A 26,494-nucleotide genomic window follows, 5' to 3' on the forward strand; every position below is an offset into this window, starting at 1 on the left:
GCCTATATATACAGTAATTCAGCATTCCTGCCAAAGTGTTCAGTAGTGTATCTGACTGATGAAACTGCAGCCTTCAGCATTCATCCATAGGGATGCAAAGCAGTTTGTCCTGGCTGAGATTTCCGTCTGTCTCAGGCTGCCTCTTCACTGGTGATTAATCCTGCATCACTTCATCTCCTGCTGGTGTCCTCTGCCCTCCCTCTGTGACTGGAAATGGTTTCTGATAACCCAGATTCCAGAGGAAGGGCCTTCTGGCATTTGGGGGCTTTTTCAGCAGCCATGGCAGTCTCATAGACAAACCACACAGAGCACAGAGGACCTGGAAAATAAGTAATGACTAATTAACTTCACGCCAGTCTTTGGCAGAGAATTGGGCACTGGCAGGCTAAGGAACATTTTGGGTTCAGTCTGCTTTTAGCATTGTTACTGCCAAAGCCTGCAGGTTGGAGACTCAAGAGGTAGCCGATGCAAACTGATTAACGTGTCTGTTGGTTAATGATAACACTAGAAAGAAATGGGTCAGACAGCAAAATTCTCCGTGACCTAGGTAATCGGATATACCAGCTTCTAATTAAATAACAATGCAGAGTATTTGGCTTGACAATGAAAGTATTAATTATAAGTTTGAAGTCCAGTGAAACATATAAACATGTAATTACAATCAAAGTACAGCTCAGTGTGAAGGTGAAAAATCAATTTCCTCCCACAATAAATCTACAGACACAGACCTGATGGTGGGTTGTGCAAGGAGGGTCACCCCAGCATCCCAATGGGCTGGGGCACACAGGTCAGCATCACAGCTGTCTGTGGGCATTTGTGCTGCTGCTCCTGGAGGATCCACCTTCCCTTTTTCTGTGACTGATTTAATACCTTTCTCCCCATTTTTCCTTATTGACTCTTTAGCCATCCTTGCATCTTCCTTCCCCCACCAGGCTCCTCTCAGCACCCCACACTCAGTTGTTCTATCCCATTGGTCCTAGTTTTGCTACATCTCCATGCAAATTTGGTATTTTTGATATTGCCACTTAGCCAATGTCGGGCATATGTGGCTTTACCAACAGTAAAGGTCGGTGTGAGCGGCTTTGCACCCGACAATTCCCCTACCTTTATTCACTTCAGCTTGCCTGGACTTACTAAATTCGCAGACATAATCACTTTAACCTCCATTCCCCTGCCCGGCTCCTGTTAAGCACGAGCAGGTTCTCACCATACTCACCGTTTACATAGCAGGGCAGCAGAGTAACTTGTTTTTCACACTTCTGCTGTGGGCTGACACTTACCCTCAATAGGACCTTGGCGCCTGTGGGACCATGTGCCCCACTGGACCTCCAGTAGGCCAAGGCCAACAGGGTTGCGAGCTCTGGAATGTGCGGGAAGCAGCCCAAATGAAGCTGAGGCACCTCTTGGTGCCAGGACCTCCAGGGTGGGGAAACAGAGAGGCACTAGCAAGGCCCTTTATAGGGTATAGCAGCATGGGGTAGCAGCACAGCACCTCACAAAACAAGTTGTGGTTACAGTTTGGGGATGCACAATGTTAGCAGTGCACTCATGGACTTCTTGTGACTCCACCAAATAAAGTTGCTTTTTGATGCCAGCTGGTAATTGCAATGGTGGCTCTGTAAAATGCGAATTGTACTTTAGACCCTTTCACCAAATCTCGCATTCTGCATGAAAAAGCAGCTATATTTCTGCATGTTTTTCAGGATAGCTGCAGCCCAAATGACTGTAGCATCTGGCTGAGCTGTACAGCTACCTGTATTTCAGGCAAAATTTTCACATACATGCAAACCATATACAAATAAAATTCGAACTGTGAAGATGTGACAAAAATATAATAAAGCATTCCAGTCACCTTTCTGATAATGCATTTAAGAAAAAAAGATGAACATAAAAAAAATCCTTAGCTAGTGGACTCCATTAACTTTCAGAATGCCACTTTTCAACTAATCACCCAGTTTTCATTCCCATCTCTGCATATTTCAATAGATTTCTTTGTCCATTTGTGAACAAACCTACCACTCTGTCACATGTGAAAAGAAATGTCTGTTTGTTTGGTCTTATGGAGACAACGTGATGTCTTTAATTAGTTCCAGAGAAGTGCCAGCTTAGAAATGTGCTCCTCATGAAAAAGTAGCCAGATCTATAGCTTTACACTTTCGTATGAGAGTATGTATCTAGGGTTTTTAATTATGGAGTTTTGTTACTCAAGAGTGTGCACACATAAAAGTTTGTGCAGTACTTGAGAGGATGGTTGTGTTAATGGAGGCTGCATTAAATGTTCCAGCATTTTATGAGGCTTTGTTATGCTTTGTCTGCTGGTAATTTTACTGGAAAGTGCAAATTCACAAACTGAGTACTAGAGGTGCCTTTTGTTTTGCTAAAGACACTTATTTTTTAATCCCCTTGTTTTTGTTGGTTTCCGATGCTTAGTAATGGCACATATTACAGAACCAATGCCTTGGGATAAACACCAAATAGTATGTGCACTGCATTAAGCATGGCCCTTCTACAGAGGATAATATTTGGAAGTTGCAGCAATTTTGAGGCAAGCCTACAACAGCCAAGAGCTACCAGGGTGTTGCTGAAGCTGCAATCAGAGACAACCCTGATAGCAACAGTTTTGAAACAGAGCATCAGCCCCATGCTGAGAGCTGCAGGGCAGTCCCTGTCTGAGCGAGGAGGCAAATGCTGCTGGTGCCCTCAGTTGCTTGCTCCTGGGTCCAGGCAAGGCTATGAAAGGAGCTTAAAAAAAGGTAAAACTAAAGGATGCTGGAGCCTGGCTCAGAGGAAGAGAGGTTAAGTTACTGTGCAGGAGGCTGAGGAAAGAATCCAAGAGGCAGCAGTCTGGTCCTCTGAGCCCCAGCCGAGATGTGGTTTCCCCAATGAAGATAAGCAGGATGAGAACACAGATCACGTCCCACTAGCCCCTGTTACTTGAATTCTGCCTTTGGCTCTACAGCTCAGTGAGGGACAGAGATATTTTCCTTTGGAGGGGGGAAACTCCCCATGGCCTTGCAGCAGTTTAGATGGGGAAGAACTAAGTATTTTTAACTTGAGGCCATTTGTCTCAACTCGAAAGAGCCTGACTGTGCAGAGACTGAAAACATTTTTGCTTTTAAACCCAAGCAGGGTTACTTCTTTCCCCAAACACAAGCCAGTGGTACTTTGCTGTGCAATGAAAGATCAATTCTTTGGGCTGTGAAAAGGAGGCTTTTACATCAGTTGGGTGCCAGAGGTCACAAAGCCATCCTCTGCCCCGTGCAGCACACAGAGACCTCCTGTCTATCTGCAGGCAGCTGCTGGGGACAGCTTTGCTGCAGTCGGTGGAGCCTGTGATGAACCAATGGGGCAGCAGCTGGTGGGATTTCAAATGCTCTCTGTTTGCAAAGAGAATTCACAGAGTATTTCGAGTCAGAAGCTGGGAAGAACAGCACAATGACACAGCAAAAGCAAACTGTGTGGTTATGTCTGTGCTGAAAGGGCAGCATTTACTCCAGTGCAAACAAAGGGTTTGGGTGGAAGGAGGAGGATTTGAGGGGTTAGGCACCAAATTCTTCCTAAGTTGGAAGGCAAGAAAAAATCCATCCATGGAGGTCAGGGAAACTAAGCCAATGTCTTCTTGAAAGAAATGAAAAAATGCTGGGGAAGGCAGAGCAGTGAGAGACCAGTGGTCCACAGGTGCAAATGGAGGCTAAGAATGTCAAGGCTGTGTGTGACAACCGCAGCACTGAGATGAAAACCAGCGGATGCATTCACAGGACACAGAACAGCCTTAGCGGGTGTGTGGTTACTCAAATACATGCATGTTGTTTTGTTACATCATGTTAGCACTTGGTGAAATGCTGTGGGAGGGATTTCATAAAGTGAAGCAATTGGTGCTGAAGACCTGAAGTCCACACTGTATGTGCGTCAGCAGTTTCACTTCAGACAAGCTTTAGTTCCATCCCATACCCTGTCTGCTCACTAGCCGCTGGAGTGCCTCTTCCCATTCAGTCTAATGGGATACAATCCATTTTATGCATTCCGTTAGGTAAGCCAAATCACAGGTGATCAGGTGAACGACTTTAGGAGAGCATTCCTGGTGTGGACTGAAACAGTGCTGCAGATGTATCCTCTGACCAGACAGCTGATCATGTGTAATGTGTATGAGCGTGCAAATGAAACTAGAAGGGAAGAAGGATAACAGAAAAGGGAAAATGGGAAAAGAAAAAGGGAAAAAGAAAAGAGGTAATTACCCAGGAAGCTCAAAAAGAAGAGGAGAAAGGAATACCATCAGGCCTTTATGTTCCAAGGTAGCATGGCACAGGCAAAAATTAATCTGTTGTGAGATCTGTGCCTCTGGTTAGAAAAATGGCATTTTTTTGTCATGAATGCATTTGAATTTTCAGCATTAAAAAAAAAAAATCTGAAGATGGAAACCAAATAGATACTACAACGATTGTATTTATGGGCCTCTTTTCCCCTGTATCTGGTTTGGATTACTGTACTTTTCTTTCTAGTGGCCGAATATTCTTGAAATGCACTTATCTGATTCCTTCCTCCCTTTTCCTCCCTTTTCCAGCTTATCACTGAATGCAGGCAACATTTTTATTTCTGGCAGAAAATGCATGCAGCATGCATCCAAAAAAGCAGGCAGAAACACGCCTCAGCAAATACTCCTGCATGCGCTTTATTATGAGAAGAATTTTTAAAGCTTTCATTACATATTGAAATGCTTGTACAGATGTATGGCCTGACCAGAGGCTACAGAAGTGGACTAAAAAACATTTACTGATATCAGCCATGGGATGAAGCTGAGGAAGAACTTAGTATGTTTTTCACAACTTGTCTGGAGCAGTCTACAGAAAAGAACTGATTACTATGTTCATTGCTGTAGGTTCCTGCATTTCCAGTGCAGCCCGATTCCACTTAGTTTTACAGGGCTTCTCTCCAAGGGCCTTTTGTGCTGCAGCATCTCCATTTTTCAGAAGTTTGGCTTTTCTTCATAAAACTCCTGCAGAACAGAGAAGCAAGGCATCTTGGAGACATGTCACGCTTGTGGGCAGAAATTGTGGAATGCTGACTATTCTGCATGTCAAATCTTGCCAATGGCTGAAGAAAAATAAAGCCATTGTTGAAAACAGCATTGGTTGTTTTGTTTTGTTTTTTCCAACAAAAGCAAGACCCATCTGGTTCTTATACTGATGGAGACTGTGTCTATCGGGTTAAGCAATGCAGACTTTGCCAATTTAAGGACAGACTTCAGAACCAGGATATTTTTAGTGTTGCATGTTTGAAATCTGCTTAGGTCAGGGCAAGCAGGGACACTGTAGGTGAGGGGAAGAATGAAAGAGCACCAAATGCAAGATCTGTGTGTTTCCATGATTCCTGAGGCAGGAGAAAGCTAAATGCCATCCATCACAAGCTGGAGGGACGTTGTTGACATTGTGGCAGCATCTCAGGGGTTTCAGCTTGGAGCATATCTGAAAGAAACCAGCTCTGGTGACTGTAGTCATCTGGATAGTATAGGTTTTAGACAGCTTTTTGATGTTCTGGGTTGTTAGCCTTACTCTTCTTGTTAAGAGATTGCTCTGATGAGTATAAATGACCGTCCAGGCAGGCGGCTGCAGAGATAAAAGGTGATGAGGTTTATACCTCATTAATCAGTATTAACTAATTGTGGTGAGCCACTTGAAGCCAGCTAAGGATGGTCCAAACCAGGAATTATTCAAGGTCTGCTATGTTTTAATACTGTTTTACTTTAATAAGCAATTTCTCTGAAGGAGGCATTTTGTTTGCTGTTAAGTTTTCTTGGGAGTGTATGATAAATGCTCCTAATAGTGTTCTGGACTAAAGGGTAGCAGAAAAAGCTCTTGAAAGTAGAAAATTTTAGTTAACGAAACAGCTGGGTTTTGTCCCAAGTGCAGACATGTCCCAGAATCAGTTTGAGCCAAGTCACGGCTTGTCAGTAAGAAAGCTACGCTTTGCTCTAGAAGGCATATCTACAGCAAGGATTTCATAGCCTTGATGATGCAAACACGTCACTAATGATCAGATAATGACAGGATTGCTCATTTGGACACCCAAAACCAGCAATGGTTCACAAACCCTGTGGTGCAGCGAAGCCCCGCTATTAAGCACAAAGCCTTGGTGGCTGTGCAGCGAAGCGCTCACACAGTTACTCTTGAATCTGTCTGATGTGAGGTGACATGTATACTTCGGATGTCCAGTTTCTCTGCTCCGTTTGCTGGCTGCAGTGGTTTTCAGGAGTAAGGGAAGAGGAAGCATAAGCAGAAGTGGAAACAGAACATAAAGGAGAAAGTAAACAAGGCTTTTACTAATTACCTTCCTGGAAATCTGCCATACAACTATGTTTCATTAAGGCACTTAGGCACAGTGAGATGAGAACTGTAAACCACTGCAAAGAGTTTTTGGAGAACAATTACAACCTCCCCCAAAAAAATTAATTAGCCTATGAACAAAAGAATAAACATGACAGAATTCTGATATTTTGAGTGTTCCAGTTGCCTGTATATGCAACTAAACAAAACCAGAACAACAATTCTTTGTAAAAGCTGTTTCAGTTGAGATTACTTTGTTTGCCCTCCATTGACTATACAGTAAGTGCTGAACTGTGAAAATTGTAATGGAAGTAACTTCTCTTAGGCTTTTTATTCTTTTCATTTCAAAGCTTGCAAGGACATTTTTGACATTCTGTGTTATTTGGTTTTTACAAGGACTGTTATGGGCTGTAGAAGTGGCAGTCTCACTTGCTGAGGAGCCCCACTGACAAACTGAAATCTCTCTGTTCTTTAACCTCAGGTATTTTGAATCTTTGCATGTTTCTACATGCAGTTTACTTTATCCTTGGACTTCATTCAGATACAACGACCACAGACCTTATTGGACTGGAGCAGTCCTGACGGAACTATCTCCCACTTCACATAATTAATGAAAGTTATTTAGTGCATATAAAATCAGAAATGACCCAGAATGACATACACTTGGAAAAAATATGCTAAAAAACCTTTGTCTCCAATGTAATGCAAGAGTGAATTCCAGTATTATCAGACTAGGATTCCTTTGGTTCCTCCTTCTTTGTAGGAGGTGGAGTTGGATTTCAGAGACCGGATCCTAGTTTGTGAATGGACATCAGTTTCAGGGTGTTTCACATACCTCTTCTGTCTCTTTACTTTGGAGGTACCCATAAAGTATGTTTTGTCATGAGCCAGCTCACCTCAAGATCTTCATTAGACAATTAAGACCTCACTGAATGCATGGTTTGATTTTACTTAAAAGACACATCTCCTGACCTCAGCAGATTCAGAGATGCTCAGGGGGCTACGCATAAATCTGAAAATCATGATGGCACTTTGTGAGCAAAACCAGTGGTCCTATACTGACTTCCTGGAAACTAAAACTGTGAGATTGTAATCCATGATGACAGGAATGGGAACATCTTGAATCAGTTTAGTAAAAAATGGCAATATAAGTATGTGTGATTAAAAACGCATGTGGAGTTGGCATCAGGGCCAACACTGATGTTTTTTCTCTTCAGTTTCAAATCTTTTTTCTATAGCATAAAGTCTCTGACTTAAGGCCACTGGGGGTTTCCAGTATCAGAAAGGACTGTCTTTTTTGTGTCATGTGCCTATGGATGTAAGGAATTAAAGCATTATCACATTCTCTACCTTACTGTGCATGTACTGCACAGTCAGCAAGGACAGAGCAGCGTGGATAGAACTTTCTCAGTTAAGGTGCAAAAAGGCACTGAGAACCGCAACTTGAGTTTTGCTCTTCACTTCCTTTCTACATTCAGTCCTTCCCATTGGACTGATGTAACAGGTTGCTTGGCCATCTGGACCAGTGATTAGTTTATGGAGTCTGGGAATGCATTTACATAAACATTGGTAATTTAGTCACCCTGAAACCAAATTAAAGTGTCTGCACAAGGCTTCATGCTCAGGTCTGTAGAATCCCACTGGAATTACACCAAGAAGATTTCTGCATGTAGCCAGAGCCCACTTATGCACATTTTATTTCATTTATTCAAACGTCGTTGCCTTTCCTTAGTGATTTATACTTCCTAGGCAAATAGTATCACTACAGGTAATCCACAAGGATGTCTAGACTAGCTCTGTATTTTGAAATGCATTCCCCACTCCTTCCATTAGTCCTTTTGACCACCTGGAATGCACAGTTTTACCTTGTGATGGATTAGCCCACATTTCTATATCTCAGGGAGATGAAGAGGAATGCTGCTACCTGCTCTTTAATGAATAAGTACGCCATATTTTACCTCTGGTCATGAAATTGGTGTTCTAAGAGATGGGACTATTATTTAAGCTAGTAACTTAATTAAAAAAGGAAGTCGTGCTCTGAGATGAGATTTTAGAGTATGAATACTTTCTCTTTATCAAGTGAGTCCTTAATGCTGTTTGAAGGAGACAGTCACCTTGGAAAATGTAAGCCTTCTGGTTTAACTGTGATTTGGAGCTGTATTTTCTTGATTCCTTTAGCTTACAAAGGATTATCTTGTGCACTTTGAAGGCAGTACTGGGCCTTTGACATTCCTTCAACTGTTGTGGTAGGAATAACTTTGCAAGACTTGTCAGACACAGCTGATATTGCTGTACGTGCAATGAAGAGTTACTGTGCTCTTCTGGATGTTCCTATAGATGTCCTATAGAGGGAAAAAAATGGCTGCCAACATATCCCTGTGGAAAGCTGAAATGCACCAAGTCTGCAGCCTTCAGGGCGAAAGGGAGAACCAGATGACGGATAAAGAATGAATTTTAATACTTGCTGCTCCCACTGCAGTATGCATGGGTTTGAGCCCTTCTTCAGGGCATCAGCCCACTCATCTTGGTGCCTGCTGTTCAAGCAAGTGCACCTCTTTCACTGAACTGGCACTTTTTCCATATATTTTTTTTTTTGTTTTGTCTATAATGCAACCTTCCTTGTACAGAAGACAGTAGCGTTATCTTTAGATCAGAGAGTGAAATAAAGGGAAACACATGACAATGTGCTCCATAGTCTGTCTTGTCATAATAGTCTGAATTAAAATTTTAGCTATTTAGTGTTCTGGATTTTCTGAGTCCTCAGAGAATAACTTTAAAGAGTGTATTTTATTTAGGTATGTTTTACAAGACATAAACACCAAAAATGTCTTTCCAAGGACTGAAGTCTTCCTGAATTATAATGTTCATAATAACATAATTTTGTCACCTATATGTTCAACCAGCTGACACTTCTGCACTCAGCACCTAAACTAATTATATGCTGCAAAAAGCTCCTCCTAACCTTCCATCTCCCAATTGTCAGACTGGAAAACAGGCTCTAATAACACATCTGGGAGTTCAATCTGGGAAGAAACAGACCTGAATATACAAGTGCCCTTGCCACCCACCTCTCTTTTATATGAGGGCTTCTCCAAGTTGAGTGCCTCTTCTGCTGATAAAATAACCCAGATCCAAAACAATTAGAGCCTTGAAAGCTTTGAATTTTCCCTAGGGACTTCGAGGCAGCCAGTGCAGCTGTATGAGCAGCAGTATAATGCTCTCCTGTCATCAAGTCTCACTTATTAAGTAGGCTGCCAGGTTCCAAATGAGCTTTGGTGTCCAAATGGTTTCATTAAATAGAAGAGACCAGGGCTAGACAGGGAATAGACCAGGCTGAATATAAACCAAGAGTAATCGACAGCTTTTCCAGTTGCATATACATTTTTTTGAAAAGTGCTAAAGTGTTATGTCAACACTCAACAGGTAAGATTAAGTGCCAAGCAAAAATATATATATTTTGTGTATAAGGGTCTTTTAAAGGGTCTTTTTTCATACCCAAACTGTTCTATGTGTCCTTTATAACACGTGGTATCCAAGAGATACCATCAACTTTTCTATGCCCCATCTACATTATCAAGTGTTTAGTGACAAAGCATGGCAGACATTAGTTGCTGGTAGGTGTCCCTTCAAGATGTGGTTGAAGTATTAAAAAAGTAGTGAAGTTCTGCACAATTTGATTTTTTTCCTTCCTTCCTTCCTTCCTTCCTTCCTTCCTTCCTTCCTTCCTTCCTTCCTTCCTTCCTTCCTTCCTTCCTTCCTTCCTTCCTTCCTTCCTTCCTTTCCTTTCCTTTCCTTTCCTTTCCTTTCCTTTCCTTTCCTTTCCTTTCCTTTCCTTTCCTTTCCTTTCCTTTCCTTTCCTTTCCTTTCCTTTCCTTTCCTTTCCTTTCCTTTCCTTTCCTTTCCTTTCCTTTCCTTCCTTTCCTAAGTTATTTGCCCCATAATGGCAGACCAATGGTCTGTATGGTATATTCGGAGTGTATTCAAAAAGGGGTGTAACTCTACTAAATATTGGGATCACTGAGATCTTGGGCAAAGAGGGCAGATTGCAGGACTTTGCATATGGTCCTTTGATGATCTGCTCTAAGCACAGGTGGAGGAGGGATCATGGTAGCTTTAAGCAGGAGCTGAGAAGTTCCATGGAGAACCTCTAAGAGTGGAGGAAAATAGGTAAGAGAAAACCTGGAGACTGATTTAGTAGCAGCCATGCTTGGGGGAGTATTTTAAGTAGCTCTTGTACACTAGGAGCGTGTCAAGCTGTATTGTGAGTATGAATGATGCTCCTTTTGCCTCTTTCCATAGAACTGTAGCTATTTCTTTATCTCTTTGTGTCCTATGGTAAACAGAACATTTCTCTTTTTTGTTTTCTACTGTGGCAAAAGCTGATGGTTAGGTTGAGTCTGGGTGGGAATATAAGCTTGTCTGATGGTTGATGTTACCTGCAGATCTTTTTGCTTCCTCCCCTGAAGAGACTGTTGTGCATTGTGTCCTTCCACAAAAACTGCCAGCAAGGGCTGAAAGAGACGGCTCCACTTCGTAGGTCATGAGTTCAGCTGATGTCCCCAGATCAACCAGCATCCACCCTGTCCTATCTGGTGCTCCAAAGGTTGTAATGGTTTTCACCCATTGGAATGATCACACTTCTATCCTTCAGCTATATGAGATCATTGGGGAAAGTTGTTTTTGGCTGTGCCTTTTCTGTAATGTGACTTGAGTTATTGAAAACAAAATCCTCAATCAAATAGCTCTTAACAGAGAGAAAAAACTGAACCAATGCATGCTTTGTAGACCTGACAGAGTGCCTTCATGGCATCTTAAAAATCATAAAAATCGCAGGAGGAGATAGAATTTTGCCACTAGTTCCAGGAAGGCATTCTTTCTGCTGTTTATAGGAAAGAGAAAGCAAAGATTCAAACACACAAACAAACAAACAAACAAACAAAAAAAAAAACCACCCAGAAAAAAAGAAAAAGTACTTTTGTCAAAATGCAGTAAGATTATAGCACTTTCTGATCCACACATTTCTGGTGAACAAATCGTAAAGAGATGTTGCAATTATAACATCAGAATTAAGTTCCAAGAGCAGCTTGAATACAACCATTGTCCTGAGAGAAGCCTTGAGCAGTGTTTGAGTCAGAGAAAAAAGTAATTGGATTTTGCTGTTTACTTTTTGCTGGGTACAAATGGCAAACAATACTTTAATCTCAAGGGGACAAAGGGCACTGAGTTCCACTCTTGGTCACCTTCATACAAATGTATAATCTCTTCATTGCTAGGAATTGAAGATTTTCTCAGTTTATGCTGCTAAGATTGTGCAAAACTTGTTTTTGTATACTTTAAAATAAAATCTGGAAGGTATTGCCTAATGCCAGCAGAGGGGTTATGTCTTGCACTGGAGAGTTCTAGAAGAGTTTTCTTAATGCAGAAGCAAGGCTAATAATTCAGCTACATGCTGTCTTTTCCCTCCAGGTACTGTGTTGCCTCCTTAATTTTAGCATCACTCACACTGCTTAGTGAACACCAAAGAGATTGCATTACCACAGAGGTGCACAAGTCCCTGCCTCTCCCCTTCAGCTGCCAGCCCCAGAAACCTGTGAGAACATCCCACAGGTGAGCAGAAACAGGCAGGCAGCAGAGGTAAACAACATGATTCATGCAGGTCTCCTGACCTCAGCAGTGTTTCTTATTCACTCCTGAAGCCACTAGCAAACTTAGTCCACTGGTGTTCAGCTGCTCTACAAATGAAACAGGACTCCTGCAAGACAGTGATGTGGGTTTTGACACCAGTAACTGTATCTAAGTACCCCATACACAGATTATTGCCAGCATCAGACCTCAGTTAAGCATGTGTTATTTGTTCTACCCCTCATCACCGCATTTTCAGCCCAGGCACCACGCTCTGGAGGCAGAGCCGGAGTAAAGGCAGGCAAGCAATGGCAGTATGCCCCAAACGTGCTCTGCCCTCTGGCACCACAAGGAGGCCACCAAATGTTCTTGCTGATGCCATTCAGCTGCTGTAAATGAATTGTTCTATGGCAACTATAATTACCAGGACAATCAGCAGAGGGAACAGTTGTCTTTCTGAATCACTGAACCAGAAAATAAGCTTTTGAGAGGATCATCATAATCTCTCGCCAACATCAACAAAAAAGGATTCCAGCCCTAATGGAGCTGTCATGGGACCATCAAATGGCTTTATTCAGAGTTCTTGTACCTCCCCTTCTGGTGTCCTGCCTCCCAACAGGTCTGGGAATGGTAAGCTCTGGTTGCAAGTAGCAGCCATTACGCAGGAGCTGGTTGTGGGTGCTCTGAGAGCCACCCATAAAAATCGCAAAGCTAGTCTTGTGGTGCTTTTTGTATCACTGTATTCACTACTGCTCTTACCACCATACTGCATGTGGTGGAGTACCTCCAAATTGCTGAAAGCCATACAGAGCTAAAAAAAAAAAAAAAAGAAAAAAAATTGAAAATAAGTCAATATAAGCAAAAGCTGATTCTGTGTCCACTCAGAAATAAGAACACTTTGAAATCCCCCCTGTGAAACCATGTTCTTTTACCACATATATCAGTGGAGATATAGCGGAGATTTCCAGTTTATGATGGTTTGGAATACCTGAAACTGGTGGCACAGTTCCTAAATAGAGCAGAGATATGATTTAGTGCTGTAATATTTCTTCTTAATACCAACAACTTTAATGTATGTTCACTATACTAAAACAAAACAAAACAACAACAACCCCCTCCCCCCAGCAAAAAAACCCCAAACCAAAAAACAACAAAACAAACACCCAAAACAAACCACAACACAGTAACATGTGAGTCTGGGGACTTTGGATTAGAGTATTAGACTTTCTATTATGAGTATTTACAGCATCTGGAAGCATATTAGAAGCATTGCCATGCTAAAAAAAGTAACCCTAGATCTTGTTTTTTATAGGAAAGAAAGAGTCTCCTTCTCTTTGTAATCACAGGTGCGCGTGTGTGTTGGGAAGGGTAAGTTCTCTATCTATCTATCTGTCCCACATGGGAGGAGGTTGGAGACCACACTTTTGGGTCTGAGCTGTTCTGGCCATGTGAAGCAGGCGGCTAGGGAGTAGAAATATAGCTAGGAATGAATGCGTGGAAGAGCTGCATTTGTTTGCAAGCCATATAGTGGTGGTACCTGCTCCTGAGTGAGCAGTTCTCGCTTCACTGCACTTCAGACTATGTCAGCAACATCAGCATCATCTTGCCTTCAGACATGGATGCAGACATCTCAGCACTGCAGCCATAGTTGTTTGCAGTTCAATCTGCTGCAGGCTGGCCTGCTGCCTGCTGTGGCCTTGCCTAAGTGGTGGAACACTTGTCATGTTGCCAGAACTATCTGAGAGGCAGCTATGTTAGATCTATGTGTACGTGCCATACCTACAATTTCAAGGGGATGAAAGAGGATTACTGTATTGATTTTGTGGTTATAGCAGCAGGCCTCTACTGTGCAGTAAGTTGGGGTTAAGTCAGAACTTAATGCTTGGTACTGTCAAGAGCACAGTTATGCTGTGAAGTACCCTACTTCAGGCTATCAACTGAAAGGAGCACAAGGGGATAAAATCCAGTAAGAAGGTATAATTTTGCATGCATTGTGGCTTTAACCTATTCAGAATTTTACTGATTCTCTGTATGTGTTGATTTTTTATTTTTTTTATTATTATTTGTCTGTTTCCAATTTTTTTCCTATATCATTTTTCTGTAAATGACAAAAGGTAGCCAAGTTATGCTGGTGATTAAAAAAGAGGAAAACCATAGAGATGACCATAGAGGAAGATCTCTATCGATATGAAGGGTACATAGCGTTCTCTTCCTTCTTTCAAGATGTTCTGCTGCATAAACACATCCAAGACAGTGAGCCAAAAATGGTAAAAGTTGAGCATATTTTATTATGATACTTTTATAATCTTTCCTCCTTCTTTTTTTACATTACAGGACACCCTTTATACCTTGGGGTACAAAGCTAGAAACAAATACTTAAAAAAAAAAAAAAAAAAGGTGATTTTTATTTAACTTGTTAAGACTTTCAAACACAGTACCTCTGATAGCAGCTCAGTTACATGTCACTGGCTATATGCTCAGAGGGTGTAGCACAGCGTTAAGTCTGTGGTTTCAGCAAAGCTGTGTGACTTACAGTCAGTAATACACACAGTAGTGTGACTACACTCAGTAGTAAGGCCAGTCTCAGTACACACAGAATTGGCTGCTGGTAAATGCAAAGACATGCTTACTTCAAAAACCAATTCAGTTGTTTAAGTTACATGTCCAAGGTTTTCTTAGTCAGACTATTCTGAAGCTTCATGTGCCTACAGCCCCTGACATGAGAGCCTGCTATAACAGACTTCAGTGCAAAATCAGCTGGTCTGAGCTGCCATTGACAGTGGTTGAGCTAAATGAAGATGCTTTATTTTTTAGTAAAGCGGACTCAGCTTTGGGATTGTTAACCATCACCACAAGGGAGACAACAAAAGATGCTGTGGGCAATAACTTCTTAAATGTCCCAGCTGATTCCACCAGGCAGTATTCAGCAATGGCCTCCTCTGGCTTGGTTTAAACTGATTAAGGGCCTTGACATAAAGCTAAATCAGGAAGTTCAATGCAGAATGGAGTAAAAATTATTTCCAAGTTTAAATTTGGTTAAGCAAAGCCACAGCAATTTCTTCCAGACTCGAATCAAAAACCATAAGCTTGCCACTTGAAAAAGGAAAGAAGGATGAGGCAGGTTTTAATTTTGTCCCGCTTTCCCAAGAAAACAGAGTTTATGACAGCATCTTGGTTACATACATGTTTCTATTCTTCCCACTGTCCCAAGATCAACTCTGATTTTGCTAGCCAGTTTTGTAAAACTGATTAAGGGATACCAATCTCAAAGACAGTATGTTTCAGCAGCTCCTATGCAAACTTATGTCAGGGTAGACAAATAGATGTACACAAACTTTGTGATCTACCAAGGAGACAATGTGAATTTATTCATATCAGGCACAAAATCCTAAAACAAAACAAACAGATTGGAAAGAGACATAGGAAAATAATGCTTGTAAGCTCCACTTGCAAGTTCTTGGTTCTTTCAGTGCACCCAAGCACATCTAGCACCAAAGAGAGCATCATCACAACTGCTTGTTCCTGCTAGTTTAAATTGTTTGTACCAGTGGTACAAGATGCCATGCCCTATCTGTGTCATTCCCCATTCTGGATTTTTTTTGTTTTGCTTTGTTTTGTTTTGTTCCTTGAGCTGTGTATTTTGTGTGGTAGGAAAAGGGAAGACCCTTGACTTCAGCATCTTTGCTGTATGTGCTTAGAATAATAGGGCATACATGACTGAACCGATTCCTGGTTAAATTCTGCTGAAGTATACTGACTGATTGGGTTTACACTCCTGGTCTCTGGCTTCTGTCCCAGCAGCAAAGGAGCACTTCCATTGAGTGTGCTAGTGAACGTGGCCACAGTAATGCTCCAGTGTACTACATGACTACAGAGGAGGGTGATACAGGCATCTTCCTGTTCAGAAGGTCAGCTGTCTTTGATGTGCTTTTAAGCACTCTAGCAATTTGTGATGATTACAAAAGAAGAAAGGGGACGTGACTGAAGTTCGGGAAACAAGTCGTGTCTGTAGTTTGTCCTTTCTGGGCTTTAGTTTGCCACCAAAAATAAATCCTTCCTAGGCAAAGCTGGCAGGTTCTTGGTACGCTTCAATGATTATGAATCACAGAAAAGAGCACACTGGCCTCAAAGACACTGTCTATCCTTGTTTGAGTCTATATAACAAAATGGATCTTGTCAACCACACCTACCGCATTTTTAAAACCTCTTTCCACACAGTGTTTACAGGGATGCAGACTTTAAACTTTTGAGGATATTGGGACAATGGGAAGATTATAGCTCGTTTACGTTGTTCAGTTGTTTTTAATAGGGAACTTGTCTGAAAATAGTTTTACTGTATTGCTGGTTTTTGACCTGGCATCGTCCCAACATTATGTTGAAACCTTTGGAAAGCCTTCAGGAAAATTTGAGCGTGGCACTTTCTCTTTTTTACCTACTTCTTCTTAGGGGTCTGATCCCACAAACTCTCTGTACACATATTTTACTGTCCTTAATTTCCTATACAGGGATATGGGACACAGTAATGACAACATCAAACCAGGTACAGCTCAGGAAAAAGAAAGGACTGATTCACTGTCTGAAAACAGGGAACTGGTAATGAGATAAAAAGCAGTTCTACCAGTGACTTAAACCTGCTCATTCTGCTATCAGAAACAAGATTACTTCTACTGCTATTTGCTCAGATAGATCTGTAAGAAACACCTAATGGCTGCCACACTAACACTAAAAAGTTGTTTGAAAAGGGGTCACTTCTCAGGCTGTTCTTGTGTTTCTGGAGGTACAAGGGTCGCTTCCACTATCTTTATTTGTACACATTTGGGAAGAGCAGTTAATCAGTCACAATACAGTATTTCCTCCGAGCAACTCAATCCCCCCTCCCCAGTCATGAACTGCTAGCTGCTGCTTAGATACATTCACCTTCTCTGGTTTGGCAGCCAATAGTTCCTAAGCCAAGCTCTCACCTAAGAGGTCACAGATTCAGCCTTTCCCTCAGGCCAGCTGAGGTTCTGCTCTGCTGCTGCCACATGGGAGCTGCTCCCCCACTTCATCTCCCATTTGAAGAGAGGCAGAAGTTGGGCCCTTCTGCAATGGTATGGGTGGGGTCCACAGCAAGGAGAAAGAGGCCACCTTCCTTTGCCTTTCACAGTAGAAAGGAGGCAATGCCAGTCTTCAACAAACCTTGTTGATTCATTGCAATCTTCTGCAAGCCTGTGAAGCAGGCAGACCTCTCCCCCATGCCTTCCTCCAGACAAGATACTGACCAGTTCCCAGGGACATTTTTCAATGCCTGCCATGCTGTCCTTGTTCTCAGAAGAATGCCTTGAGTTTTGCATGGTCCTTTGTCTTGCATCTTTGTAAAGCTATGTGGTTCCTCCTGGGTTTCTGCTACTTGAAAAGAAGGGGTTTGAGGTTTTGTTCACTAAGTCTTAGTGAAAAAAGGACTTCCCCAACTCAGTCAGGGTTTGAAATTTCTCCACTTAAGAACAAAGAGTTTGGCACACAGCCATTTTATTTTGAGTCGGGTGGCACTGAAACAGGTCTCTGCTGTTACTCCCCTCTGTGGGTAGGATGGTCAGATGGGTATGTACAGGACCCTGAAGTCTTTGTTGGCATGAAAAAGCAAGAGCTTTTTGCCCAAGCTGTATATATAGACCCAGTTGGGAGAATGTGTTGGTTTTTTGGTTTTGGTTTTTGGGTTTTTTGTTTTTGTGTTTTTTTTTTTTTTTTTGGTTTGGTGGTGTTTTTTTCAAACAATCAAATCAGTGTAACTGCAAAAGTGGATTTAGCCTTATGAATTGTTGTGTATCAGCCTGTTCCCATAAATGCCATGGATTAGATAAAGCAGAAGTCCCTTTAGCTGATAAAACAGCAACATGAATGCCATTGCTTATCTAATCCTCCAACCCTGATGGAAGGGACGATAGTTTTTGGCTTTTGCTGATGTTGTAAAGCACTATGATTGTGGAGGGCAAATTCCTCCATAGCACTGTCTACGAGGAGTCCTGTGAAAGAAGGTCGTGGGGGTTGACATTTTCCTGATGTTTGTTACAGGCTCCGTGACAGATCAAAGCTCCGCATTTGTTGCCTAAACTGAGGTAAGTTTTCCACCAAACCCTGCTAAACTTCGGTGTAGGATCTGGCCTCTTCCCAGTAGCCGTGAGGAAGGGGGCTGCCCCTCAGACGGGACCACTTGGGTCTGGGCTGCCATGGCGGGGGGTGGCCTTAGGGCGCCTGGGGAGCTGAGGGGAGCGGCTGCCGGGCCCGCACCGCCCCCCCGACCCCGGCAGGGTGTTCCCTGAGGGCGCTGCGCTGCCGGCAGGACGGCAGCGCCGCCATTTCGGTCGCTACTGTTGCTCCGCGTCCGCCAGGGGGCGGCCTCCGCCCAGGGCCGCACCGCGCGTGGGGGGCCGCGCGGCGGGAGCCCGCTGCCGGGCGGGTGGCAGGGCCGCCGGGGTTAGTCCTTCGCGGGGAGTCGCGCCGTGCTGTCGCGTTCATTCCCTGTCCGTCCTGCGGCGAAGGCAGCTGGGCAGGCGGCGGCGCCTGGAGGGGTGGAGGTAAGGGGGGGGCGGCTGCGGGGGGTCGGGGAGAGGTCGGTCCCTGTGAGGGGACGGCTCGGTCCTTGTGAGGGGAGAGGTCGGTCCCGCCGCCCCGTGAACTTCCCGCTGTGAGCGGGTCGCCGACTGGGACGCGCACCCAGCGCTGCGGCCGCCCGCCCGATCCCCGTCCCCCTCAGCCCCAGTGGAGGTGTCGTCTCCGCCGCCCCAGCTCCTCCCAAGCCAAACGCGGGGGCTTGGCCGCTGCCCGCCCCTGCCGGGGGGTTCTGCCGCTCCCCGCCCTCGTCGTGCCCCGCCGACCGGGGCCTCCGGCTTCGAATGTAGCGGGGGGACCCTCGTCCCGGCCGAAACGGCAGGTGGGCGCTTGCGTTCCTGTGGCTACGCGTGGCTCCCCGGTAATCGGCAGTGTGGGTACGGCAGCTGACCGGCGCGCAGCCCGTGTAGGGGTCCTGTGGGCTTCCCCCTTCCCAGCGCTCCCCCCTTCGCCTTGTCTCCAAAAGGTGGGTGCCTGTAGGCTTTCCTCAGAGCTTTGGTCGGGGAGCTGTTGGGTCTCTAGAACTGTTGCTGTACAGCGGGTGCCTGGAAACTGTCGGGATCCAGGCGCACCCGACAGGGCGCGGGGGCTTCTGCTGCCCGCCGTGCCAGGCACTGAGCGGGCAAGGGTGCACCAGGGTCGAGACAGAAGAGAGCAGGCAGGTACTCGTCAGACTGAGGTTTGGATTGTATTTGCCCCTTTATTTCAACACAGTATGGTGTCCCCCTGCCAGCCCATCATCCTGCTGCCTTTCTGCACCATGCTCTGGCGGTGGTGAGATCCAGAGCCCTGCCAACTGGTCCTGTTGTACATGTGTAGAGCAAAGGGATGGGAGTTTGTGTTCTGGCATAGCAAACGCTGAGGCACAGCACGTTAAAACCAGCAATTTTGCTGCAGTTCTTTAATGTTAACGCTGAAGTTAGTGTTTCAAGAAGCTTGGCATGCAGCGACTCTGCCAGGTCTTTTAGTTGTGGAGAGACAGGCTCAGGGTGCTGGATTTTGCTTTTAGTTTGCAAGGTTGCTCAGTGAAAAATGTTTCATGTTAAACTCCTTGTTCATTAGCGGAATACAGGATTTGAAATCTCTGCAAGCATCACAAAGTGACAACCTGTCAGCTGGTCTCTGAGAGGCTGACCCAAGGCTTGTTATGGAGAAATGAGTAATTGCTGGTGCAGGGACCAGCAAACCCTAGAGGTACTCGCTGTTGGCTTAAAAGAGAACAGCTGCAGTGCAAGCGCAGAATGGTCCTCGTTGGCAGAGGCTCCTGGAGAGTCCTGGCTGCAGCTGATTGACTCTGAATTGAAGCCGATTGTCTTTTGGCAAGACTGCTGCCAGCTGGCACTTAAAGGTGTAGGGGCCTTCTTGCTTCTACTTGATGGTCAGTTCAACCTGTTCTGGGGATGGTTGTGGGCAGTTCTTATAAACAAAATGTTCTAATTGATGCAGAGGTGTGTCCTAAACCAAGTTAGAGCGAGAACAGGTTACCTGTATGATTATCAGATGGATACAGGGTGATTGAGGATCCTTCCCACCCCTGCTTAGATTGCAGTGATTTCTCATATAGACAACAGGATTGTTTCTGTTCTCCATTTAATTGTTTTTACACACAAGTATAATTTGTACATAATGAGAGAGACTCATGAGAAAATAGTCTGGGCTTTCTTCTCAGTCTGGAGAGTTTGTGGGCCAGGTGCTCTGCAGTAGGGAGATGGAGAGCCTGTTTCCCCCTCTTCCACTGTGGCAAAGTGTGTTATTCAACATGTGCAGACTCTTCTGATTGGACCAACATTTGTGGGGTAGAGAAAAGAGCATTCCTCACACAAAAAACACACAAAAAATGGGAAGGAAACTGTTCTTTTGTAACAGAGAGTATGTACATCTCAAAGAGCAGGGCAGGGGAAAAAGAAGAGGAACACAAGGTAGACAGGGTGTAGTTAATTAATACTGCATTCCAGAAAGTGCTAAAGAGCAGGAGATGAATGCAGAACAGTGTGATGTTGTTTGGAATCAAGCGGTTTGGCATGATGATTTAATGCTGTTTGCCACTGTATTGGTGTAATAGCTGGTGCTACTTAAAGTGCATTAGTGAGTGATATGAAACTTGGGACTGGACCAAACCACTTAAGCTCCTTTGCTGATATTTCTCTCACGATAAATGTTTCTTTATCAACAGTCAGCAAAGTGCTTGGCATCGTTTGAGATCCCTGAGGAAGGTACAGTGTTCTGGAACAGAAACTAAAAGAAGCAGAGAGGGCCAAGTGCCCTGGAAAGATGGATCACAGTTATTTGGGATAACAATTGTTTAAAAATGTATTAGGAAAAATGCGGTGCTGTTCTTTGTTTAGTATTCAGTCTTTATCATGAGTCAGGTAAACTGAGATCTTGAGTAGTTTATAGACAGAATACAATGTTTTTATTTTTCTGGTTTAGGATATTATCTCAGGATTAGACGCTTCAGTAGTGCCTTTGACAGACATGAGTCTTGTGAGCCTCTTGTGAGACAGGAACTTAGGCTTGTGCAGGTAAGATGGAGACAGAAAGCTGAAATAAGTAAAACAACTGGAGTTTTGACTACTGTACAATTAAATTTACTTCTAGACAAATTACCATCTTACTACTGCAGTAAGCTGCTTTGGTAATGGGTAATTAGCACATTAGTATATTAAAGAAAAAAGGCTTCTGGATGAACTGCAGGTATGGCTGAAGATCAGTTGTACATAGAGTAACCGAGAGACTCCTTTAAAGAGTTTGGACCAGATAACAGCAAGACAGGAGGTTTTCCTCACTGTTCTCCTGTAGTTTTGTGCAGTCTCGCTGCCACACTCCCCTTTCTCTTTTGTGGTGGTTGTCATATGCAGTGGAAATTCTTCCCTGCTTTAGTTTGAATCTTTACCTTTAAAAAAAGCTTGGATAATTTCCTGCTGGTCTGGTGAGCTAAGGAAAAGGTTCAACAGGGTCCTGGATCAGGGCAGTCTCAAGCACAACTACCGGCTGGGTGAAGAATGGATTCAGAGCAGCCCAGAGGTGAAAGACTTGGGAGTGTTGGTTGTTGAGAAGCCCAACATAAGCCAGCAGTATGTGCTTGGAGCCCAGAAAGCCAACTGTGTGCTGGGCTGCATCAGAAGGAACGTGACCAGCAGGTCGAGGGAGGTGATCCTGCTCCTCTGCTTTGCTCTCATGAGACCCCACCTGCAGTCCTGCGTTTAGCTCTGGGCCCCAAACACAAGAGGGATGTGGACTGGTTGGAGCGAGTCCAGAGAAGGGCCATGAAGATGATCAGAGGTCTGGAGCACTTCTGCTGTGAAGAGAGGCTGAGGGAGCTGGGCTTGTTCAGTCTGGAGAAGAGAAGGCTCAGGGGAGACCTTAAGGCAGCTTCCATTACCTAAAGGGAGCCTACGGAAAATCTGGAGAGGGGGTTTTCACAAGGGCTTGTGGTGACAGGGTAAGGGGGAATGGCTTTAACCTGAAAGTGTGTAGATTAAAATCAGAAATAAAGAAGTTCTTTACTTTGAGGGTGGTGAGACACTGGCACAAGGTTGCCCAGAGAGGTTGTGGCTGCCCCATCCGTGGCAGTGTTCAAGGCCAGGTTGGACAGGGCTTTGAGCAACCGGTGTAGTAATGTGCAGTTTATTCAGTTACCTGGTAACAGAGGACCTCTCCCGTCTTAAAAACTAAAAACAAGTCTTTCCCCCTTGTTGTGAGCATTGGTTTTGGATTTTTGTTTTTGTAATTTTATACTTATTACCATTTGGGGGTACAAAAAAAAAAAAAGAGATATATCTATCATAATTGTGCAGCTGTCAAGTTTTAAAAGAAATGTGAGCAGACAGATGGGTGCAGTCTCTGAATCAGGGACTGGAGGTAAAACAGCTCAGGGAGGCTTGACACCAGCCCTTGACTGGATGGTACACTCAGTGTGCTGAAACCAATGAAGTGCAGCTGAGAGCTGTAAGAAATGAAGTTCCATTTTATTTCTCACCCTTTGGTCATGTATTCTTACTCCAGCTCTAAATTTTGGAGGGATTTCAATTTGTCTTTGCCATCTCACAACTGTCTGTATTTCAAAGCAGTCCAGCCTTTCACTGACCAGTACAACATGGTACAAATCCTAGCAGTGAACGTTTCAGGTGGTGCTTCCCTGAAAAATATGGATTTTAATTTTTTCTTCTTCTACCCAGGAACATAGTCAAGAAACTGTCCAGTTTCGTAGTTGCTTGTTTTTTCTTAAAAGAAATTCTAAGTGACTTTGAATCTCTTTACTAAGAGTCTTAAAATGCCATTTTTACTTTCTTATTTTATTTCCCCCTCTCCTCCCTCCTCTTTGTTCTTGATGGAAGTACCCACTGACATGGTAACAGAGTGCTTGATAAGGTAGATGTTGAAATAGCATGTGTCCACAGTGGCGTCAAAAACCACAATCTAGAAAAAACTTGGACAAATAGACATGGTTTTGTTTCTTTGGATCTCCAGTTACAGTACTTGTAAAAAGTTGCAAAAATTACAAGAAAAAGTTTAATTGTGAAAGCTGTTATATGTGGCAACAGTCATCTAGAATTTTTCATAGGAAAGTGCAGTACTTAATTTCTAAATACTCCTTTAAGGCAAAAGGTCGAGATTTAAAGTTATTTGACTTCAAGAGATATTCAATGTCAGCCAATGCAACTCTTTCCATAGGAATAGAAAGTTGCATATGTATCCCCATTGTTAACACTGAATTCCAGATGGAAAATGTGAAAGTAGTATAATCTATAGTAAGTTCTTTTTTCTTCCATGATATATAATTAGCTTGTAAAAGCAAAGATTATTTGCAGAAAGCTAACATAGGCAATTCTTAAACAACTGATCTCTGTAAATGGTTAGCGGAACAGCAGTCAGTTAAGGTCACCTGGATACCCCAGATTATCACCTAATGAGTGTATGGCTTTCCTCCTTTGGAAAAAAAAAACCCAAAACCAAACCAACCAACCAAAAAAAAAAACCCTAACAAAAACCCTCAAACCAAACAAAAAACCCCTTCTCCTCCCAAGAACAAAAAAAGAGAAAAAAACCCCAAACCCAAACAAAAAACCTCCACAACAATATTATGTCCCCACAGTAACCATACATTAAAAGCAGCAAATTAAAAAAAAATTCAGAATTAAATGTGCTTGAACATATTTTGCTGCTGTGAAATGTCACTATGATCTCAGCAGAGTTACAAAGTGTTTAAATTAATAAAACGGAGATTTCAGAGATTAATTATTGTGGTTGTTGGGAATTTAACATTAACTATGTGCCAAATGGATCTAAGGCTCCCTATACAACCAGTTAAAGAACTGAGGTCTTATGCTGGTGGTAGAAAGTAGACTTACGAATCTGAAACCCATTCTGTCCTCCCCCCATTTCTGTAAAATAGGAGCACATGAAAGTGAACTGGGTGTGCCTGAAATCCTTAGCTAAATGTCTAATTTATATGCCTAAAATCAGGTAGTTGTAAGTATCCTGTTGTTTGTTATTGCACTCCTGGGATCAGGAATAGTAATACCATTCCATTAAGATTGCTAAATGCAGAATTAGTTTTCCCTTTTTTTTTTCCCCCCCCTCTCTGAAGTGGGAAGGAATTTTGAGATATATATTCTATTTAAATAAAGGAAAGATATGGGACTGAAGTTGCCATCCCGCCCTCAAGCTTCTCAGGCAAAATGATGAGTTTCTGTCTTCAGGTAGTGGTAACAGCACGTTGAAGTTGTTGTTTTTGGAATACTTCCTTTTTCTTCCCCAGTCCTATATAGTCACAGAAATATTCTAACTGTTTTGCCCTTACATTCCAGTTCAACATGTTGCATTTATGGTAAACATATTTTATGAATCCGGTATCCTTAAAAGTCTGAGGTGGAAAAAAATCCATGTCGGAACTCATCTAGTGGTACTGAGGCCCAGGGTATCCAAGGTCTTTTTAGTAGCAGTTAAACTGATGTAGATGATGACTTAAAGCACTGCTTGGCTCTGTCTGTATGAGGGAAAGAAAGGTGGGAGAGGAATGGAATAAATTTGTTTGCATCTATGTTCACATAGTGAATATTTTCAGACTAATCTTGTCTCCTTATGAACATAAAGCAGATAGATACATAATTTATATAGCATTGTGAACCAACATATCCTCAAAATGCATGCTGTAGCTATTGGATATGATATATAGCAAGATGGGTTTGATGTCCCTATAGCATATTGAGATGAGTCTACTTGCAAAATAAGGATCAAAGCTTGGAATTGACTTTTCTACCTCAGAAGGTCTACCCGTAATTTTTTTGAGTTTAAAGAGGTTGAAGTCATGTTCTCATCTGTCTATAAATTAAGATCTTTGTAGCATACAAAGGGCTTGAGGAAGATCTCTCTTCGTTATGCATCTTGTATGTTTTTATGCATTAGTGAAGTGATGCAATAGTAAAATCTATGCAGTATCCAAATGCAAGAGTTCGAGGTCATAAAAAAATGGCATATTCTGTGGGAAAACCACAAAACGTTGTTATAGTGCAAAGAGAGAATACAGAGGAGCAATATCCACTTGTTTTTCAAAGAGTTTTCAAGAGTTTCAAAGAGTCTTCTACAGAAGTGGTGATACCAAGTGCTCCTTCACTAGAGTGCTCTCTATGTTTAGCTTAGACTACTGAATGCTTTTTGAAAACAAGCCCCAATTATCAATTTGAAAATGATTAAAATATGGAAATAAAATGACTATTAAAAAAGGGAAAATGATCAAATTCTTACAAAGAATAAAAAAATAGAAGATGTTACCTCTTTATGATGTGTGTTTTTTCATAAGACTGTCAAAAATTATAAGGCATGTTCTCAATTCCATTTGGACTGCTTCCCAGGGACAGTGTCTGTATTGCTTATTTTTTAGGAAACTGGTGATTCTTTGGAAGTACTTTTTCACACTTAATCTAGTGCTTTTTAGGATCCATGTTTGAAAGTTCTTTCTTGCTTTCGATCGTTCTTCTGACAAACATGTCTCTAATTCCTCAATTTGCTGATGAATAGCATTTTGGAATTTATCAATCTTGCTTGTATTGCAAACACCAGCAGGAAGATTTTTGCTAAATAGTTGGAAGACCTGTTGGAGGAACTCGTAGATTATCAGTGTGACATTATTCTGTGTGACCTTGGTAATCTCCATGGGGCATCTGAAATTGGTTGTTCCGCTGAGACATTACTGAGAAAAATAGCCACCCATTTTACACAGAAATTTCATGTTGTGGTAGTTGATTTCGATTCCTTGGAAATGGCAAACTGGATGAGAGATTTTGAGATACAATGCCGGTGTAATGCAAGCTTTCAGTAAGCTTCTCTGAACCAAGATGGTCATGGTGATGAAGTAGCCAGCATGCTGTTCCTTGCCTTTTTGCACATCTGTAAGCTTGCAGTTTCTTGATTGTCTTGTCTGTGCTCACATGCTTCTCTTTTGCATCTCAGAATTTATTTCCTTCGTATGATATGCTGGGTATTACTCACTTTGTAGGAACTGCATTTTTATCAACTGTGATCCTGCCAAGGTTTACTGTTTATTTCAGTTTCAAACAATTGCAAGGTTTGCTCATTTCTCCTTTGACAATATTTAATTAAAAAAAAAGTGATTCATCTGGTTAGTCAGAAGTTGTGGACATATTAGCAGGTTAGAATTATCTTTTTATTTTCTTACTAGAATAGGCAGTCTTGCTTTATGTTGGCAAAGCCTGTGAAAAAGCATCATATCTCCAGCTAACAGATATGCAGATATGTGCTCTAAGCAAGATGTAATTTTATTGGTTTTAAAACAAATGTCTTTTTTGGTAGGACAAATTGTTTTGATTGAGGAGTGGCTTGAATTTTATTAGCAAAGTAACCCTGTTCTTGACACAAGCAGTGACTAGTTCGGGGCATATATTGCTATCACTGTGTTAATAAAAGAAGTATATACAACTCAAGACAGAATGCCTTTTTCTCCA

The 26,494-nt window shown here is 42.7% G+C and overlaps 2 protein-coding genes across 4 annotated transcripts in view; one reads left to right on the forward strand and one right to left on the reverse strand.

Moving 5' to 3' along the window:
* Positions 1-18,310: 18,310 nt before the first annotated feature.
* The window catches only part of MOB3B (MOB kinase activator 3B), a 103,251-nt gene continuing 95,067 nt past the window's right edge, over positions 18,311-26,494 (forward strand). For 2 of the 3 annotated variants that reach the window (XR_003989181.1, XM_030470211.1), the window contains exon 1: positions 18,354-18,496. The gene's annotated coding sequence lies outside the window, so the exon portion shown is untranslated. Of the gene's footprint in view, positions 18,497-26,494 lie in introns of all 3 variants that reach the window. The other variant, XM_030470210.1, reaches the window with a different exon arrangement.
* IFNK (interferon kappa) lies at positions 25,309-25,875 on the reverse strand. Its single transcript, XM_030470212.1, is given in 1 exon segment — positions 25,309-25,875. A coding segment is annotated over 1 exon segment (567 nt).

This window comes from Strigops habroptila, chromosome Z, assembly GCF_004027225.2.
Source record: "Strigops habroptila isolate Jane chromosome Z, bStrHab1.2.pri, whole genome shotgun sequence".
Lineage (NCBI taxonomy): Eukaryota > Metazoa > Chordata > Aves > Psittaciformes > Psittacidae > Strigops > Strigops habroptila.